The sequence below is a fragment of the Hydra vulgaris genome, chromosome 05 (assembly GCF_038396675.1).
Source record: "Hydra vulgaris chromosome 05, alternate assembly HydraT2T_AEP".
NCBI classification, from domain to species: Eukaryota; Metazoa; Cnidaria; class Hydrozoa; order Anthoathecata; family Hydridae; genus Hydra; species Hydra vulgaris.
This window is the reverse complement of record NC_088924.1, coordinates 23,394,960-23,408,306: the sequence shown is the minus strand read 5'-3', so window position 1 is coordinate 23,408,306 and position 13,347 is coordinate 23,394,960. Positions and strand designations below refer to the sequence as shown.

Sequence of the window (13,347 nt, the reverse complement as noted above, 5' to 3'; positions counted from 1 at the left end):
TGGTGTAGCATCAAATAAACGTTCTGTTAGTCAACTCAAGATTGAAAAATCACATCTGTGAACAACAATGAGTGAGGAGAGATTGTATCGTCTCATGCTACTGAATTGCAAAAAAAGAACTTTAAAAAGGAATTAAACAAGAACATCTTGTTAAAGGATGGGTTTGATTCAGGAAACGTCATTTTAAAATCAAACAGTTGACAAGAGATGATAGACTGAAAATAAAGTATTTTGTGTAACGTTTCAACCTTTCGGCGTATTCCAAACTCCTCAACAAAGTAACTTTTTTAGTTTAGCGATGTAACACCCTTTCTAAAGCTTAATTTCAATATTACTTTTTATATTTCTTTGTACTAATATATATCCCTAAAATTTTTAACTGCTATATCTGCTGCCAGTATGGTTTGTAAAATTTATTCTATTTCTAACTTGTAACGTTTTTTTGGAGTAATGCAGTTTCATTATGAATCGGTAGACTTTTTAGACGTTTTTTAAATTGAATATTTTGAATATATGAAAAGCAAGCTATATTTTGTTAATACAAGTTAATAAATTTGAGCAGCTGCGGCGCAGTGGTTAAAAAACTCCCTCAGAACCCAGAGCTCTAGCTAAATAAGCGAAATTAGTAAGGATGGAGGCGTTAACTTCTAGTTAAATGCTCTTCCGCGGTGCTTCGTCATAGGACCGTAAGGACTTTAGGGAGCACTAAAGTAAAAAAAAAAAAAAAATACTGATAATTGATAATTATTGAGTGTGACTGCTCTGTGGTATAATTATTAGTAGATTTTGTATATAGGATAGAAATTGATTTCTTATTATAAAAAAATATTTGGGAAATCTATGTTAAGCAGTTGGGAAAATTGAGGACTCTCCTTCGCTTCGAATTTTACCACGCAACGTCACTGATGTTAAATTTCACATATGATTTTTACATAATTCTCACATGTAACCCACATAAGATATTCTATGCGTAATCCATTTGTAATTACTCATATTGCTTTGATGTTACAAATTTCTATACGGTACCCAGCTTGTACACTTACGTTAAGCCAACGTATGTAATACATCGCGAGCGTCAACTATTTTCTTTGATACAAATACAACATTGATCTAATGTTAGGTTTATCGTATTTATACTAATAAAAACCTTAATAACGACGTGATTAAAAATAGTTTGGAAAGTTACATTGGTCCAACGTATGTAAAAACATCGCAATAGTTAGTTGTTTTTCCGATCTAAATCCAACGTTAATCCCATGTATAGGGATCAACATTGATCCAATGTATATGAATCTAAGTTGATTAAATCTGTATAACCCCGCATTGATCCAGTGTATATGGATTAACGTTAATCCAATGTTTATAAGGCAACGTTAATCAAATATGTATTAAACAACGTTGAATTATATGCATTTAACTAACGCTAATCCATATATATTAGAACAATGTTCGATTTATACAGTGCATCAACGTTGTGTTTGCATCGAGAAAGTGCAAGATATATATTCAATAAAAGACACAAATATATATTCGTGTATGTTTTAAGAATTATTTTTCATTCAAATATGTCAGTTAATAATGGAAATTTGTTTTGCTAATATATTTCTTTCTTTTTATTTTAACAAAATATCAAGTCACAAGTAAAACAAACATGAATAGTGCCTCTTTAAGTAAATACATTATTATAAATGTTACAGCAATCTTGTTGTATCGAAACGGTTGAAATATGTATGTATAAATATAACTATTTTATAATATTTATTGCGCATATATACTAAAATCTAAAACAACTAAAATTAATTCCATTAATAGTTAAAAACAACGTTGCCCAAACTAAAATAAAACTTTGAGTCAAGATAAGTTACAACGTCTCGCAAATATAAAAAACAATGTTGTGCCAACATAAAATACAACATTGTGCCAACGTATAAAACGTTTAATCAACGTAAAACATTACGCAATGTCGACTTAAAATACAAAAATCTTTTTGGTTGTTGGCAACGTCGCATTTGTACCCAAAATGATTTAAAAGCACCTTGCCTGTCGATATTTAGCCAACAATTGTTCTAACGTTTTATCAATGTATGTGTGCTAGCTGAGTAACCACGCTGGAAAATTTGTGCTCCATAAATCCCACCCGTAACCCACATGGAACCCATGTAGAGCGGTTTTATTTTTTACTGGGATTACGCTTCTTTCCTACAATTTAAAAAAAGAAGGACAATTGTATATCATATAAATAATTGTTTTAATTTAATAATCGAAAACCTAATCTAAAAAAAAAAACTAGAAGCTAAGATTATTAAATCTTAATTTAGTATTAATTTAAGTATTTAGAACTAAATATAAATATTATATTTATTTATTTTACTTTATAATACTTCTTTTTTTTTTTATAGTACTTACAAAACTTAGTTTCAAAATTCAGATCATATTCAGACTATTAGAGTTTTCGAAACTTAAAAACTTCAATATTCATAGAGTAAAATTGTTGTCAATTTAAAATTATAACAAATATAGATAATTTATATATATTCATAATACATTTATATATATATATATATATATATATATATATATATATATATATATATATATATATATATATATATACTGAGTTTTTAATAATTTAATAGTTATTTATTACCTTTTATATATATTTTTTTATTTATTTGTGTAATGTTATAAAACTTTAACAATTTTTCTCCAACCATCCCGCTTATTTGCAGTACATGTTTTCCTAAAAACTTGTACTGCAAACGTTTATAATCTCTTATTACCTCAAATAAGGGATAAAAGTCTATAGCAAAAATGATTTCCGCGGGTTTGTAGAGGAGTGGAAGTGAGGGTTCGCAGTTATATTTTTAAGAGAACGTCACCGTTAAATAAAGCGTCAATTTTAAAATCATGATCCGCTATAAAATAAGAAAAAAACAATTGTAATTATATAAATACACTTAGTATAAATTTTATTTATGTGTACCATTATTAAAAACTAGCAGAAAGCAACCCGTAATACGGGTTTCGGTCGGTCTGTTAATTTATAGTGGCTGTTTTCCACAATTTAAAGTTGCGATACCTTAACTAATACCCTGTAAGAAAAACTCCTTCAAATTAAAAAATTAAACTATCTGTAAAATTAAAATAAATTAATTTACCAATTATTTAACGTTATTTGAGTAATTTACAACTGACATAGGTCATATCAGTGTATGGCCGAACCATTTTCCTAGACATTACTAAGTTCAACACAATACGTTTTTAGTTACTGACACAAAATAATAACACTTCATCATGCCTTAAATTGACGAAAGATTAAAGCTAAATTCTTGTTATATTTTTTATAACATGAACTTTAATTAATAAGATTAATATGAAGTGAAGTAATTTTATTATGAATTATTAATTTTTTGGTATCCCCTTGATACATGTTTCTTTAAAAAAGGAAACTGTCTTTAAAACGATAAATGCACACATCTAAATAAATTTATTATAAATAACTAAGCAATTGAGTACAAATACGTTTCAAACAAAAAAAAGTCGATTTACAATCAAACATGTGTATTAGGGTGGAGCAATTTTCATAGCAAAAAAAAAAAGAGTTTAAAAACCAATATTACTGAGACACGAATCAATGTCTATTAATTATAAGATAAAAGTAAAAAAATATTTTTTGATTTTGATGAGATCTTGAGGGTCCTCTTTGGAATTTAAATTCTTGACAGGTCCTAATATTTTTGAATTTTTTTTTTCTAAACCATATCAACCTTGGACTCAAAAAAAGCAGAAAAAAATGCTTGTTTCATAAATAATAATTTTATTAGAAAAATTTTAATCAATTCAACTATATTTGAGTTTAATTGGTGAAAAACAAATAAAATTTCAATTAAAAAAGACAAAAACAAACCAAATAAAAACAATAGTATATTATAAAAAATAAAAAATTACAAATTAAAAAAAAAATTACAAAATTAAAAAAAATAAAAAAAAGTCATCAAAGAAAAAACGGCAACAAAAAAGTTATAAATATCTTCACTGATAGAAGATATTTACAACCTTTTGGTTGCTGTTTTTTCTTCGGTATCTCTTAACACCCCTGGATGAGCCCTGCATTTGAAGGATGGCTCATACATATCGCCATTACTTTGCCACTTATTGAAGGACCTCTCTGAGAGAAGCCCTGGGTGTTGGGAGCGATATCTTTTGTATTCCTCAAATGTTAACGACTCTAAAATTACAAATAGAAGGATAAAATAAAATTTAAAAATATTTACAATTTTTTTAATCAAAATATAAAGCATAACCTCACCATTTTCACAGGATGAAGATGATGCTAAAAATAAATTAAAAAAAAGTAAATTAAAAAAAGTTAAACTTGTGAGAAATTTAATTTTAATAAAATTATGAGTAAAATGCAAACAGTTTAAAATGCCATATTTATATTAAATAATTCTTTCACCTATTGCACATATTTCTCCGTAAAAAATATATAAAATTTAAAACACAGCCCTACCAAATATGCTTCTACCAGACACTAAAGACAAAAAATATATCTCAGAATAATTGATAGAATTATATTTACATATAAATAAATATTTAACTATAATTTTTTTTACCTATTCCCCTCATTTTTTCTATGAAGTTGTCTAAAGTTAGATAAAAGATAACGGAAGCTAAAACTAATTAAAACTAAACTAAAATTAACTATAAACTAAACCAAAACTAAAAAAAACTTTAAATTTTAATATCTGTACCTCAGAAGACAAAGGTCGGTTATCCAGTTTATCCAACGGTTATCCAACTAAGAAATAGTGTGTTTTACAGAATACAGAATTGTAACTAATATCGAACAATAGGTATAACTATGCGAACTAATAATAATAATATTCACTGTGCTATTTCAGATAAAAGTCACTAACTTATGCTTCTGCTTGAAGAAATTATATTAATGTATTTATATTAAGAAACAAAAGCAGCGAGTTCTAGTAATGAAACTACCTATTAATCATTTTTAACAACAGACACTAACATAAAGATAAGTCAAAGGTAACAACATTACACAAAAAATAATTAAAGATGTTATGTATTTTCAGAATAGTTATATTGGCTAGACTACACTTAGACCTAAAGCAGTAACACCACTTGACTGGTAAGGTTGATGAATCTTGCTGTAGATCTATATCTCAAATATATTGCGTGTTATAGTTATACTAACTATAAAACACAATTTTTTTAAATGTTATATAACATATAAAAACACCTCATTTAACAATCATGTACACATTAGATAAAATCAGGGATGCAGAGTACCAAAAAGGACCCCGGATTTGAAAGTCACAAAAAGATTACTTTATCCTAGTTTTTGGTATACAGGAGCACTAAAAATATAAATAAGTTTATGGACTACTAATAGGTAAAAAAATTAAGACTATTAGGTTAAAGGAACAATCATTTTATTAGCCCAGAATTCTTAGGTATTATGGCGACAAGGACTCCTGGCTTATAAACAATAAGTTTCAAGTCATCAAATCTCATGAAATTATTATAGCAGATAATAAGTCAATAAACATGTTTAGAGCTTCTGGACACTACAGACTTGGAAAAAGTAGATACAAAAAGCTGGAGTCTTTTTGGGACTTCGCATCCCTGGATAAAATACATTTCATACTATTATAAAAACACATTTATATAAACACATTTATAAAACAACTATATATATCACTACATACACGTATTTATCAAACTACATATATCATCTCATACGCATATTTATCAATAACTTTTTAACTTTGAGCATAAGATAAACATGTAAGCAAACCTTTAACAGCTATAAAACGACATTTATTAGCATAAATTATTTTTAATGTAACAAAGAATGCAGACTACAATTTACAACATTGTAATGAAAAAGATGAAACCATTAAAGAACAAAATTATAAATTTCAAATAAATGCATATTCAGATACCTTAAAATGAAGCATAACACAACATTCTTTTGACAATTTCCAAAAGAATTTTTTTTTTTTTTTCTATTCGTTATTATTTTTCCTAAGAATATAAAATATATAATATAGATATAGAGCAATATAAAATAGATTGAAATAAACGCAAACTTATGTATATAAACTTACATGAACACAAACAACAATCTTATTCTATTTAACTTTCATATTAAACACATAAATAAAATTTTATACTCATTATTCTTTCTACAAAAAATAATCTTAATCTATAAATAAGAAAATGAATTGAACTTACTAAAAATGCCATCAGCTCCTCTTAATTGCTCCAGAAAATAAAACAATACTTGCTTAAAATGTTCTAAAAAGACTAACGACAAAACTGAAACAGTTTACTTAAACAGAAATTTTAGTTATAAACTTCTTCTAAAAAATGAAAACAGGCTATAAAAATTAGAAAAATAAAAACAACCAACAACAAGCAAACGATTATTTGAATTTTCTATTTTAAACAATGAACAACATCAATTCTTTTCGAAAATAATAATATATCAGCTCTAATTTGCTTGCTTGCTTGCTTGCGAAAGACCGCATGGCAAATGTAACCGCGCATAAAAAAGTCTAGAAACTACTTAAAAACTAAGAAATGGTGTATTTTACAGAATACAGAACCGTCATTAACAACACTAACATTAGGCGTAACTATGCGCACTATTCATTACCGTATTCATATATAAGATTAGCTAACTTTTTTACTCATTGCTTCACACATTTCTACCCATTTTAGGTTTAGCCTCTGAATCCAATCTCTTCCAATTAATGTAGGTATATTTCTATTTGCTACAGTTCTAGGCAAACTACAACATTTTTCTTTATAATCCAGTACCTATTCCTTTCGGTCTAGTTTAAATAGGAAAACAGACCTTCTGATCTGTTTAACTGTGCGCGAGAAATCTTTTTAAACTTTCCTTGTTCATTTTCACTCTTCTATAAGCTAAAACATCTATTTAGCAAACAGCACCCTCTGTATTAAATTTCATACAAACTTCTATACTCTTGATTTTCACATTAGTCATAACTAATCCATTCACCCTCTTAAATTCTTCACCTATTTAAATACTAGGCTAAAAATTTAATTACTTTCATTTACATCTGCATCAGCAGTGATTTGGTTTTCTGATCCCTTGCAAATTTTGCTTTGTTTCAATACTAACTTCCTCTTCTTTTTACCATCAAAACTTTTCTATTCTGATCAACATTTTATTTTTATGTGCTCTACTTTATCACACGTGTGTCACTTCGAGTTGCGATTAAAACAGTTGTTAGCTTGAGGGCTTGTGTATTCATAACGAAGAGATTTTATATTTTCCTTAAATTTTTTCAGAGTTTACGTCATGTGAACTCCATCTTTTTCTATAGGACCTTCTCCTGTACTATATATAGCCTTAGTATCTCAATATGCTACTTCTTCGTATGCTATCGCTGTGTCTAATGCTTTCTGACCATTAAAATTCTACATCTAATGATGTAGAATATTTTTTTAAGTTAATTTTTGCTGCACATTTTTGTTGTTTATCCATACACAAACATCTATTTAATAGTCATTCAATTTTTAAAGTCACAATGCTCTGATAATCCGCGTATTTCAGTGATATATCTTTTTACTGATTTATACTTTTGATTGTCACTTTTATAAAATTGAAAAAATTAGAATTGCTGTACACTGAAGTTTAGGGTTAGTTTTAAAGATTCATTGCTTTATTACCTGAGTAGAATGTTTGTTTTTTGTGCCATTTTTACATAACTTACAAATAAGTTTGTAAGCAGATCGTTCAATAGTTAATAAAAAAAACTGCGTTTTGCAGTTCTCCAGCCTTTACATAATTGGCAACTAATTAATTTTTAAATCTTTCAAATAATTCTATAAGACTATTTTTATTTCTCAAACATCTTGTATTACCTTAATCCATCATTTTTATATTCGCTGTTATAACTACAGTTAAAATGGAGTACTAATTCTTTTAGATAAAAGTACAATAATCAACCGCAAATAATAAGAACAACAACCATTTGTAATAATCATATATAACATTTAGAATATTCTCAGTGGGCACGGGACATAAAAAGATGACTTTTGAACGTCTTTTAAACATATCGAACGTCATTTGAACGTTTTGAACTCTTTTGAACGTTCAAAAGACGTTTTTTTTTAATCTTGTGCCCACTGGGTTACATTGTAAAACAGATTACACTGTAACATTAAAAAATAAAACGTTAAAATGGTGGTGTCTTAGCACGTAAAGTTCTGTATGTTTCTACTGTTTTTCCAGTTAGAGTTTTTATTTCAAGTAAGATTATAAATAACTTAAAATAAATTGCGTAAGTGTGATATATAAAGTAATAAAAGCAAGTAAAATCAAGCAGCGAGAGAGGGAGTCTTAAAATTAAAAAAACAAAACAAAAAAAGATTTGCCTTCTTATTTTTTAGAATAGAGCCTAAGGAAGGTAAATTTATGTTTAAAAAAAGGTACTAAAGTTTGTGTACCTTACTAAACTTTTATTCTAAAATATGGTTTGATACTTTAGAAATGAATTACATTGTTTAGGCTTTTTTACGTGCATTTGTATTCCATTCATAAATAGAGCCATATAAATAACACTACATCTTTTGATATCATATTACTCTTAGCATTAGGCACTTTCTTTTTACTTATCTAACGATTATTGTTTGTCGAATTAGAATAACATATTGTTTTAAAATGTATATATAAACAATTCTCTTTAACAAGTAATTTTTTGTTTAAAAATTTTGTAGATAACCTTATTGAGCACAACGTTACTGCAATATTTCAAGGAAATTTACTTAAAGTTATACCAATACTTTATGAAGAGTTTTTAATAACATTTGATTTTCAACGAACTGAAGCACCAAACAATACATGGTACAATATTCTTCATTTTACAACTGGAGGAGATACATATGATAATGGCTCTCGTATACCAAGTATTTATTTATATCCGGATTCACTTTTAGAGTTTTGCTTTATCGTAAACAATGATTTCAATTATAATTGCTTTTCTGCAACACCATATGAGGTAAATCAATGGATGAAAATTGAAATAAGTCAGTTTTGGAATTGCCGTCATTACGTGAACTCAGTAAAAATAAATGGCAGTTTTGTGCATTCTAAAATAAACTACAATGTTCAATCTTTTGAAAATGTTAATGTATATGCTTCTAATCCCTGGTCCTTAGCAAATGGTTTCATAAAAAACTTAATTGTTGTTAATGGCAATATAAGTAAGATTTTTGAGTTAAACAGTTTTTTTTTGAAAAGTGGATAGAGTTAATTGTTTTTCAAGAATATCAAAGATTTGGTTCCAATATCTTAATTACAAATATGTATTTTAATTATTTTTAAGTTTTTTATACTTGTTTTTATACTTATTTATTCATTGGTGTAGCTTTTATAAAAAATTTTTTATAGTTTTTACTATTATTTATTGTTTGCTGTGTCCATTAGCTTAAAAATTGATTGAATAACATCTTTATTGTATTGTTTGTTTATATATAGTCAACATTTTTGCATGTTACATTATTTTAAAAACATTTAAGAAATATGTCTAGAGTAACATGTTTTGATAATGTTTACATATATATATATATATATATATATATATATATATATATATATATATATATATTGTAAAAAAGTTATTTTTTGCTTATCAAGCATAAACTTTTTATGTGGTTCTTGGTTTCATTGGTTCAATTATTATATAATAGTTCAATAAAAGTTAATTTTTTATTAATTTAGCTTTTTTTTAAGGTTCTTGGATGTCTTGGAGCAGTTGGTCTATATGCAGTGCTCTTTACGATTATGGAGTAATGAACAGAACAAGGATGTGTAATGCCTCACAAACTTTAGCATGTTGTATAGGCAACAGCACTGAAGTAAAAGAATGCTTTGTAAAAACATATTCAGGTATACAAATTGATTCTTTTTCTTACATTCAAATGTTTAGAAAGACAAAGTCTATTTTCTTTTAAACTATACATGAGCAGCAAAAATTTAAAACTCATATCAACATTCATTTGTTAAAAATTAGCTCTTAACATATGCAATGTAAAGTATGTACTTAAGTTTTGGTGATGACCCATGTATCATACTTTAATTTTCCTGACGGATACCGGATCACCAGATATTTTCTTGAATATTTTCATTTCTGGACAGATGTTTTCATTACAAAGCTCACAAATGTGTATTTTGATAAGTTAAATATTTTAAAATATCGCTGCAGTAAACATTTTAAAATAAATAGTTTTGTTTTGAATTTTTTTTTTAAATGAATAATCCCTCTGAATCAACAAGAGTTTGTATTCTTTGTTGAAATCGAATAAGCAGGGCATTTAAAAATTTGTGTTAAAAATTGTTTTTTACAACTCCACTGCATAATCGCTCCAGAAAAATTTATTTAAAATCCTAAAAAAGGTTTGAAAAAATAAGATTAACTTTTGGCTTCTTTAACTCCTCAAAACTGTTCAAAAGGTAGAATGTTGATTGTAAATAAAAAGTGTGAAATGAAAAAGTGAATGTTTACTGATGTAAGAGTTTATTTTTCATTTGACAATTAAATTTAATTTTAATTGAAAGTATTCATCAAAATAGTATAATTCAATAGTATATTTTTATACTACATCGCGTTTCGTAAAAAAGTAGAACTATAATTATAAAGATAAATTTGAATAAGTAAAAATACAGTTCGTAAAGCTAAAAATTAGGCCGAGGCTTAAGAATTCTAAAAGAAATGTTTTTTAATGCTTAGAAGCAGCTAAAACCTTTTTTAAAATAGTTTCATATCAATGGGAACTAATTTTAAGTTAGTGAAATGAAACAAAAATGACAAATTAATTCATATGCTTGTCCATCATGTAGTTCTTTTAGTTTTTTTAACATTTACCTTTATTTGGATTATTTTGACACAGAAAATAAAATAACAAATAAAGAAATTCATTTTAAATTGCAAATGTTACAAATGTTATTTTTTGAACTGCTGCTTGCAATATTTAGTTAGTTAAAAAATAAAATAAGCTAAGCTAAGTCATTGTTTATTGATGTGGTCAAATTTGAATAAAAATCGTTTTGTTTTTTATTTCTTTAAAAAAAAAGTTATGGAATATATATAAGAAATATGTTCTGCAAATAATATATAAGGAATATGTTCTAAAATATAAGGAAGATGTTCTGCAATATAAATAAAAAAAGTTCAATTGCAAGACATTTAAAGAAAATTGCAAATTTTCACAAAACTCTTTTGGAAAAAATAAGCTTAAAAAAAATAAAAATTTATTTTTCTTTTCATATTAATTTTCTTTGATAGTTTTTTTTTAATTTTTTTTATCAATTTATTTTTTTTTAATTTTTATTCTTTCCATGTTTTATTTACAAGTTTTTCTTTTTAAAATAAACTTGTAAATAAAATTCATTGGTAATGATTCACTTAATTTTGCTGTTGTTTATAAACACTACATTTGCCTATAAATGCTACTCAATAAAAAAGAAAAATTTAAGAAAAATTTCTTTTCTTTTTATTGTAATTCCTAATCTCCCCCTGTGGAGTAGTTTTTAAGAAGAAAAAAAAGCAAATTAAATTTATTCAAACTAGCAGGGATTTGCCTTTTATTAAACAGCTATTAACAAAAATATTTTTATTAGTAAAAACTTCAACTTATTGTCAAACAGTAAAAGAGTTGCGGTACCTTTTTTAAAAAGCGTCCTAAAACGCCCCTTTTTTTCTTCTAAATTACGAAAAGCTTTACCAAAATTCTTGCATCTTTTGATTCAAGAAATACAAGAAAAAGCAAAAATTGGTCTTTATAATATCATAAATTATAATATTAAGCTTAAACTTAGCAAGAATAATTTTAAAATTTTTTGCTTAACGGTTCAATTGCGTATCCCTAACCCCCGGCTTTGTCTGTTATATTGTTTTTTTGCTATAGATTTGATTATTAACTTTAAATTATTGTTAAAAGATTAAATTTTTAAATACATATTTTTTGTTATATTTTTTACATTATAACATGAATATAATACACTAGAAATCTTTAATTCATGATTGGGTGCATTCGAAAAAAAAAATTACAACCAAAACCTTTAGCCGATTTTTTTTAAGATATTATGACTACTTTGCCGTAATGCCAAATGTTGAATCATTCTTTCCATTTTCGAATGCTCTTGCTGTTTCTTTGACTGTTTTTATCTCCATGATTACGGATACAGCTTGATCTGATGTCAAACATTACACATGTATCCAATAACTAAAAAACATAATAATGTCATATTTTATAATTTAGATGAGGAAACTATTATAACTATTAAATTATATGTTTTAAAAATTTTTTGAGAAAGTCAAAGATTGGCAAAAATGTAATTTATGTGTTAAAGTTCCTTTTTAACAATGAGGACAATAATATTCAAATTAAACATGTTTTTGTAACTGATATAATAGTAGTTATATTTGTAACCACCCATCCACGCACACCCTAAAAGTTTCATCCATTATTTTTACGTCTGTAACATATTTTTGTATTCTGATACCCAGTAAAAAAGTGCACCCTAGTGAAAATACGCACATGGGATATGCGTGGGTTTTTACCAAATGTAAATCATATGGGAACTCATATTTTGTCTCATGTGGGTTTCGTATGTTAAATCCCACATGGGTTTTATATGGTAAATCTTTTTTTGGATATAGGTGGAAAATACTTCATGTTGTAGATCTTAAAAGCCACATATATTTTGATCCAAATGGTATAAAAGTAGTCAATACCAGATAAATGAAAGTCCGAATGCTTCTAAGACTCCTTTAATCTAAAAATTACTTAAGTAGTATTCTAATATTATTTATCCAAGCTTTCAGAGAGGCTTAACTTAATCTGGTATTTGCAACTATATCCCATTAAGGATTCAAAATGTGTAGCATTATTGATCTTTTACTTGTGATGTTTTCCACCTTTAACTTATATGGGATTTACCACTAACTATTATAACAAAACTTTAAAAAATTCAAAAAGCGTATTGCAAAATAATTTAATTTTAAAATAAATGCTATAAATAAATACATTAAAAATAAATATTGAAAATATTATTTTTCTTTTAAGATTTACACGACGTCTTTTGTCGATTAAAATAATTAAGTAAATCGCTTCGGTTTGCATAACGCCAGGGTTTTAAGTATCTTTTAACTTTCTTCAAACATTTTCTTAAAAAAAAATATATATATATATATATATTTATATATATATATAAAATATATATATATATATATATATATATATATATATATATATATATATATATATATATATATATATATATATATA

At 26.1% G+C, this 13,347-nt stretch overlaps 1 protein-coding gene across 1 annotated transcript in view; it reads left to right on the top strand.

Moving 5' to 3' along the window:
* LOC136080700 (uncharacterized) overlaps positions 1-13,347 on the top strand; it is a 123,260-nt gene that overhangs the window by 40,733 nt on the left and 69,180 nt on the right. The window contains exons 3-4 of the mRNA XM_065797689.1: positions 8,776-9,261; positions 9,791-9,946. Of these exons, the coding sequence (XP_065653761.1) occupies positions 8,776-9,261; positions 9,791-9,946 (642 nt within the window). The remainder of the gene's footprint in view (positions 1-8,775; positions 9,262-9,790; positions 9,947-13,347) is intronic.